Below are 8,658 nucleotides of genomic sequence, written 5' to 3' on the forward strand. Positions count from 1 at the left end.
TTTATAGTGCCATGTCATAACTTTAGTTTTATATTGCACATTATTTTATATTTTTGGAGAAGCCAGGGGCTATAAATATATATAATTTAGTCAATATATACATATATTACTTTTGATGAAGTCATATTTTCATTTTAATGGTGTTCCAGTGTTAAGGCGTCAAATGACATTTTCCGCCTTTTATTTTATTTAGCCTTCATTCAACCTTTGTTTTATAATTTATATCACTTATTGGGGAGTTTATTTTATTTTAGTTTACTTATCTTTACTCAGTTTTTTGAAATAGTTTTTTGAAAATTTGAAAATAGGATCCTTAGGAAAATATTTGGACCTAAAAGGGATGAGGAGACAGGTGAGTGGAGAAGGTTACATAATTTACAACTACATAATTTGTATTCATGTCCAGACATTATTAGAATAATTAAATCAAGAAGACTTAGGTGGGCAGGCCATGTGGCACGAATGGGAGAGGAAAGAGGAGTTTTCAGGATTCTTGTTGGGAAACCTGATGGTAAGAGACCAGTAGGAAGGCCAAGACGAAGATGGAGGGACAACGTCGAGATGGACCTAAGGGAAATCGGTAGGGATGGAAAAGAGTATATAGATCTTGCTCAAGATAGGGACAAATGGAAGGCCTGTGTTGCTGCAGCCATGAACCTTCGGGTTTAAGAAGGCTAGAGAGTTAGTTAGTTAGTTAGTTAGTTAGTTATCTTTACTCATGATTTTCACTTGCCTATAAAAGACGATTACTTTACACATTTTTTATATATTTTAAATATTGAATGACTGAGAGCAATGCAGTCTTTCCAAACATACCTGTTTCCTACCCTGTTCGGAAATTCCACGAGTTCAAGGAATTTCGAAAATAGTCCAGCGATTTTTTTTTGAGGCCGGAAGAAGAACGCATTCCTGAATGCTTTGGAGCTCACCAGCCTCCTTTGGTTTTCAGCGGTGTATGTCACGTAGCAGCACCGAAAATCCTATTCCAAGTGACATCCCAGGATCGGAACAGCGTCAGAAACATCAGAAGAAATGTCATCTTACAGAGCAACTCCCCCCCCCACGACTCTAACCCCCCTTAAGAAGAAGCATGAACATCTTTCATGTACATCGTCCCCTTTTGCTCTGTAAGGCCAGGCAGTGTACTTCACCACATATTGGAACTTTTCGGGTACAGTCAACGACCCAAATGTGTTGAGACCCACCCCTGTGGATCAGCAACCTGCCAGGCCACCTGTGAACAGTTTTATCCTACCAGTGGCCATATTTACTGTTCCCCTTCTTGGAGTGATTGCAGCACGGTACACATTCCGTTTTCGCATGCAACCTGCGTACGAAATGTGTCGCGATTCGATGTGTGCCGGAAATATGCAATGGCGTCTGCTGTGAACTTTCAGGGGCCTATCATAAATACCCCCCAGTGTTCGCCATTGGACAACGCATATTTTGGGGCTTGGAAACGCTACTTGGAGTGGCTTCCCATGGACTACCATGTGTTCGCCCGCCCCACGGCCAACGTCTTTTCATCTGACCTTTGCTGAACAGTATTCCGGAACTTTCCACACCGGGATTCGAATCTGGTCCCCCAGTGCAATTGTGATCGGTCCAGGACCGTGTATGTCCCGGAACAGTGCTTCGTACCCCAGGACTCCGGGGTTTGAGTGTATTTGGATTGCCCTGCCTTTTGATTTCTCAGGTCATAGTGTGCACACATAGTGTGCTACGAACGTCAGTGGCAAGTGAAAACATAATCTTCAACTATTTTTTTAATCTTCGTGTGGTTGTGCGCAGTTTAGTGGAGTTTGGTGTTTACCACGGTCTTTTTGCTCTCGCCTCGAACTGTCATCCTCATGAGGCGGAAGATTGCGAGCATGCGGCCTTAAGGTTTCTCACGGATTACGTTCGTTGTTTGGTTAGCACTTGTTCAGAAGCCATTCGTATGTATCGTGTTACGATGCAGTGTGTTGAACTTTCCGCTGACTCCACGGACCTGCGAACAACACTTTATATCGCATGTTGACCAACCGTCAGCATTGTTGATTACGAAAGACTCCTCCAGCGTGTAGCTAATGAAAACAAAAGACTTTCTTTCAGCATTCAAGCTTGAGTTTAATTCTGTTCCATTTAATTTTCGGTGAAGGGTCTCCAACATTTTTTTTTATTATTTTATTTTATGTAACCTTTTTTTTTTCATGTAATAAACAAAAACCTTTTGAATTTTGGTGAATGGCAGAAAGTTCGTCATAACATAAAATATTTGCTTTTCTTCACCAGATATTAGGCAACATATTTCTCAATTTTTTATTACACTTAAGTTCATGTTTTTATACCTGACGCTGCTAAGAAACAAAGTTTTTTGTTCTAAGTTTCCCAACCATGACTTCTTACTCTATCAGCTTCTTTATATTTGTTAATTTTGAAGACCAATCTTGTTCTTACATTTAGTGGCAAACCCTTAACTAAAAATAATCAGGACTCTTCGGCTTATCACCAAAGGGAGTGGATGTTTTCTTCAACATCGTAATGATTTTTGATTATATTTGAAGCTTATATTGTTTTGAAATTATCCAGCACAGAAAACACATACAGTTGGTACACATACTAAGGATATTCCTCTCACATCCCCCATGGCTCCACATGATGGTTACATGCATTGGCATTTTTGAAAACCTGGCAAGTTTTCAAAAAGTATTGTGTAACAACGCCTTATTCATTTTATCACATATATGTATTTTAGTTTATGTTATTATTCTTATTGTTACTTTCATTGTTATTACATTCCAATGTAAAATGTCTAAAGCTGTATTTGGAATTCTGTGGTAAATAAATAATAAAATAAATAAAGTAAGATTCTTAGTATGTTGATTTGATTTAGTTTATTTTACTTCGCGTTTTGTGCCTCTTGGCTAATTTCCGAAGATGAGGATGAGTGATGAAATGATGAAATTGATGAATGGACATTCACAAACAACCAAGCCCGACCGGGATTCGAACCCGGGACCCTTGGCGTCGCAGCGCGATGTGCTAACCACTTTTTTTTAAAAAAGGAAATACCCCCTACACGGAGGTACCCCCCCCCATTCACTCTTTTTCTCACTTTTACACTTTCCAATTCTTACATTTGTCTTTGTTTCTTATCAACTGGACGAACACAAATACCCATGCCTTACCCGGGACTCGAACCCAGAACCCCTGGCGTTGTAGCGCGCTCTGCTAACCACTATTTTTTTTATTGTATCATTCTGATATACAAGTTATGGAATTACATTGGTTTTGACATAAGTGTATTACTGCCATTACAATTTGTATTTCTATCTGGTTAACCTTTACATTTTTGTTTGACCTAAATTAAGTATAAAGCACTTATAAGAAATATGCATACCATTTCTTCCTTGCTTGGAGAGGAATTTTTTCGTATTGTTCTTGCAAGAAGATACTGAATTGTTTCTGAAAACTGCTCTCGTCATTGTGAAATATATATATAGTAAGTATTCTGTTATCAACCATTGTACTGCTCGTTGTTTTGTTGACGGGAAAAAATTGAAATCAGGAAATACTATATCTGTATCCGTAAACTTTGTTAATGAGGTGCGGCATATACGACTGAGCATTGTTCGCAATTTGTTCCATGCCGTGGAGGAGTTTCGACACTTCGTTATCCTGTGGGCTAAAGATTCAGGCACGTTGCATGATATACAGTTAGGAGAGTCACTGATTCCATATTGGTATGTCCTATCTCTTGTCACTATAACACGATGAACCACTTTGGACCATATTGATTGGCCAGCTTTTGAAAGGTGTTTGGCGGAGACATTTTTCCATATTTGTGGCCAATTATGTGTATTGAAATCCCTGACTATTCGTGGTACTGCGTGCTTGATACTATTGATTTCTCTATATAACTTTTTAACAGATATTATAATTGTCTCATGTCGTAATAACTGGTAGCATACCTGTAAAGCGATGTCCTTATAAAACAAAAACCTTTTGGGGATACTTTGGATATCGATGGGAGCTTCTAATGGAATGTTCCGTATTATCGTCTGTATACATGCTTGGGTTGTTGACTCGTGCAGTGAGAAAGCTGTTTGAAGGCCAGTCTGAACAAACAATGCTCTTGCCTGTGTGTTCACGTGTATTAGAGTCGACGAACGATATAACAGCGGCTGACCTTGACGAGTCCGCGCAGAGAGAGAAGGAGATACATTTCCGCTGTTGCCACCTACTCACTGTTCGGGGAACTCGCCAGCTCTTTCAAAATAAAAAAAAAACAATGGCTTACATTCGAACAATTGTAAATTACCGCTGCACGGCTATTATTGCAACAATCGATACCAACCCTGCACGAGTATTAGCAGAAAGCTTTAGACAATCGTATTAAGCTGTAAATTAAACATGTAGAATCTTGAAAGTAAGTGAAAGAAATTAAATATTTTATTGACCATTATTGTATAGAGAAAAAGTTCTCTTGCGAGCCGATTTTTACTAAATTAGATTTGAAATAACTTCCAGTGAGAAAGTTACAAAGAAAACTCCAAATTTTAAGTTCGTATAATATTTACAGCGATATGTTATTTGGTTACTGAGAAAACGAGAGAAGAACTTGATTAATTCTTTCGCTGCGCGGCAAAGGCAACTTCGTTTGCTGCAGATACCATGCGCCGGTCTTGTGGCACTCGCAATAACAAAACAACTGTCTGGCATGCATAACATGAACTGAAAATAAAAATTAAAATGCCATTCACTTACATAACGCTCATTCCGTACAGCTGTCAACCTCGTCACTTGATTCAAGTTCTTCCGAATCCGTGTCTTGCAAATTTATAATGACCTTTTCGATGACATCGTCTCTGACTATTTCACGCTGGAAGTCATCTTCTTGTATTTTCTCTGCGTGAGCCACACAATCTGCCCACTCAGAAACACCTATTCTGTCTATTGCTTCGTGAGTAAGTTTCTCAACGTCGGCAATTTTGAAAGTTTTGTTGGGCCCCTTCACCTGGGCCCAAATCATTTCAATCGGGTTGTACTGACAATGATAAGGTGGGAGACGAACAACTCTGTGACTATATTCTCTTGCTATTATATCGATTTCGTAACTTTTGTGAATTGGTGTATGATGTTTCACCAACTGCAACAATTCTGCTCGGGTTTGCGTGCTTGTGTGGGGAATGTTCTTGTTACAGAGCCATGCCATAATATCAGCCTTCCTTATGTTCGAACAAGGCGTTTTATCCACTTGCAAGGAATGTATGCTCGCGTTGTCCATTACAATCACGGATTCGGGGGCGAGGAACGGCAAGAACTGCTCGCAAAACCACTTTCGAAACACGGCAGACGTCATTTCTGAATGATAGTCAGTACTGTTTGTTTTGGAGCGGAAAACCAATTTACTTTGGGGCACAAAGCCTGTAGCAGCTGAAGCCGCATGACACACTATAAGACGAGCACCTTTTCCTAATGGCACCTTTAACCCACCAGAACCATCACTCATTCTCCAGCAGCTCGTCTTCGTGTGATTCTGGTTGAGCCAGGTTTCATCTAAATAGTATATATTTGTAGTACCAGCTTTCCTGATTTCGGGCATGGTTCTGAGGAAGATCACTCTCGCAGCTACAACATCACCCCTCTCCATTAAAAAGTTCCTCCCGTCGTTGCCTCTCCTACATCTGAACCCCATGTTTTTCAAAATTTTTAACACTGACCACGTACTGCCTGCAAACCCGATAGCTTCCTTCAATTTAGCCCTAAGTTTCACTGCAGTAGATAAATTCGCGATTTGAGTACATATCAAATATAATATTACGCAATACCCCCTTATCAAAATCGTCCAAGTGGGTAACATTCTTTCGCAGATTACGACGTTTGCCAGGCGAGCGAAAAGAAACCGACCCTGTATCACCAATCGAAGACGACCTGGCTTCCTTCGCAATCGTCTGAACTGTACGCAGACTTATCCCACATGCAGCCGCTGTACGCCCCTGACATTTGGCAACACTGCTCCCTGACGAACACGAGAAACTGTCTGCACTGCGAGATTCACTTTGGAAGAACTTATACACTTTGTACACCGTATCTGGCGCTTGTTTGTGTAGAACACGACGCTTAGGTGTTTCTGTAGCCATCTTGCACACGTATATTGACAAATTTTTGTGACCACACAGAAGAAACACGAACAGTCACAACGAAAACCAAACCGATTCTTGCCACTCGAAAAACAAAAGAACGACATCGCGCGTTTTCCACGGCAGTCTCTACTTCCTCCTTTGCTACTGCGCATCGAGGCTTGTTCAAGGTCAGCCGCTTTCAAATAGCTCTCCGACTCTAGTCCCAACCCACCTGTCTTCTCTGATAACGTGACCTCATTTATTGTCACCCGGAAAATTGTATCGTGCCACAAAAAGCAGCCAACAGCTTTGTTTACCTTGGCTAAGTGCTGTAGTTTGAAGGGCAGGATTTTTGCTACATACGAAAGTTTAGAGAGAGCAAAAACATTGATAAATCTTACTCGTGCTTTTAAACTTAGAGAGCGCATCTTGTTTACTCTGAGGACGTAGATTGCCCTCTCGCACGTGAGTTTACTATTGACTTCGGTCGTTTCATCGATATTTGCATAGAAGTTTATACCTAAAACTTTTATTTTCTTGTCTACAGGGATCTCCGTATTTTTTGTGAAAGGATTCTCCTTGCCAAGGGGCATCAGGAATGACTTTCGATTGTTTAGTTTTGCTCCTGATGTGTGCTCAAAAGTATGTATTTGGCTTTTAACACTGTACAGATCTCTTTCATCCTTGAGAAAAATCGTGACGTCGTCCATGAAACTGCCAACTTGTATTGTGGTGGAAGCCATAGAAATGCCCTGTAAATGATGCTGGATACTAAACAGAAAGTGGGCTATTGTGAGGACGTACAATGTGCTACTCAAAGGACTACCTTGTAGCACACCCCGTCGCATTTTAAAACTTGTTGTCAAGAAACCATTTATTTTGAGTTTTAGCAGCATATGATTATATAATGTTTTTATCCAATTCATAAAAGTGTCTCCGAAGCCATATGCTTCTAAGACTTTGTACAGATATTCGTCACTCACTCTGTCATATGCTTGGGAAAAGTCTAAAGATAGAATTGCTTCTGATGCATTCTTATTTTGTTTGGTAATAATTACGTCTCTTATCGTTTGCAGCAAGTGATGTATACTCTGAGACGTATTACAAGCGAACTGTAAATTGCCAATAAGTTTAACCATATATTTTACTTATAAGTTTGATATCACTACTCAATATGGAAATTGGCCTAAAATCTGTGACGAATTTTGGATTTGCCTTTTTGGTAACTAACACTATAACTCCCGTGCTACTGGTCTTCCCTATGGTCCCTGTTGTCAACACTTCGTTGACCCATTCCGTTAATTCGTCTCCTATTAGATCCCAGGAACATTGATAGAATTCTGATGGTAATCCATCTTCGGCTGTAGTTTTATTTCTCGGAGCTTTGAAGACTGCATCATGAACCTCCTTTTTACTAAACGGTTGTGTGAGCTCCGTTCTTTCATTTTCCGTCAGTGATGCAGGGAGGTAGTTCAAAAAATTACTTTGCGTTTCTGTTGGATTAAAGGCTTGACCAAGAAGATTTTTATAGTATTGCAAAAACCTGTCGTGTATACTATGAGGGCTGGTGACAACTTCACCAGAATCTAAAGTTAATTGATAAATAACGTGACTCCTGGCGTGTTTATGTTCTTGAAGAATGTGGCTTAGTGTGGCTTGCTCGTCAGGGTCTATAGGAAGAATCTTGCTCTTTATTACTGGTGCAGATTTTCGTTTCCTATGTATAGCAAGTAATTGCGCTTTGATTTCATTTGCATAGGGACGATCGAAATTACCTTCCAGTGCTAAACGATGGAGATCATTCAAGACTGCACACAAAAAATTATATTTGTTTCTTTGATCTCTACTAACCTCTGCACTGAAGAATTTACAGACCTGACGAAATTTAGGCTTAACTCGAGTTTCCCACCACTCGATTGGGGTCTTTTGCACTGGCCGAGAGGCCTTGAGTTCGTTCCACGTTTCCCTGATTAGCTGGACATAACTACCATTGCGTAATAATGTGCTATTTAAAAGCCAGTATCCGCTACCTTGTCGGGGTTTGATCAAATCTAAATTTATTTTGAGAATTGGGACACTATGGTCACTAAAGCATACTGGAAAATTGTGAACACTAATTATATATTCCTGAAACCTTGGTGCGACATAAAACCTATCGATCCTTGACGCACTATTGGATGTGATATGTGTGTAACCTTGAATTTCGCCGTTGGCGTGTATCCAAGCGTCACGCAGTTGTAACCCCTGCGTTAATTCATAGAGCGCACGTGAGAAGTTGTATCCTGGATTTTGATCTTGTGAACGAATTACGCAGTTAAAATCTCCCACTAGTATAGTGTCTAGTGTGTGGGATGTCAACTCTGGCCCTACAACTGTTGAAAAAAAATCTTCTCTTTCCAGTCTGTTTTGGCTTCCCGACGGAGCATACACATTACAGAGAAACACTGAGCCTATTTTGGCACTCATTTGCCTGCCCGTGGGATGGGGCACTACATTACGTAAATCCAAGTGTCGCCTACATGCTATGGCAGTCCCTTGTGCAAAGGGAGTA

At 40.3% G+C, this 8,658-nt stretch overlaps 1 protein-coding gene across 1 annotated transcript; it reads right to left on the reverse strand.

Annotated features, from left to right (window-relative positions):
* Positions 1-4,756: 4,756 nt before the first annotated feature.
* LOC146003434 (uncharacterized) lies at positions 4,757-5,494 on the reverse strand. Its single transcript, XM_083141718.1, has one exon. It carries the CDS (start codon positions 5,492-5,494, stop codon positions 4,757-4,759), a length of 738 nt encoding a protein of 245 aa, XP_082997844.1.
* Between the last annotated feature and the right edge of the window lie 3,164 nt (positions 5,495-8,658).

This window comes from Lepisma saccharinum, chromosome 20, assembly GCF_977018435.1.
Source record: "Lepisma saccharinum chromosome 20, izLepSacc3.1, whole genome shotgun sequence".
Taxonomy (NCBI): Eukaryota; Metazoa; Arthropoda; class Insecta; order Zygentoma; family Lepismatidae; genus Lepisma; species Lepisma saccharinum.

Coding starts and splice junctions, on each gene's coding strand:
- LOC146003434 (XM_083141718.1), bottom strand. CDS start 5,494: ATGAGTGATGGTTCTGGTGGGTTAAAGGTGCCATTAGGAAAAGGTGCT.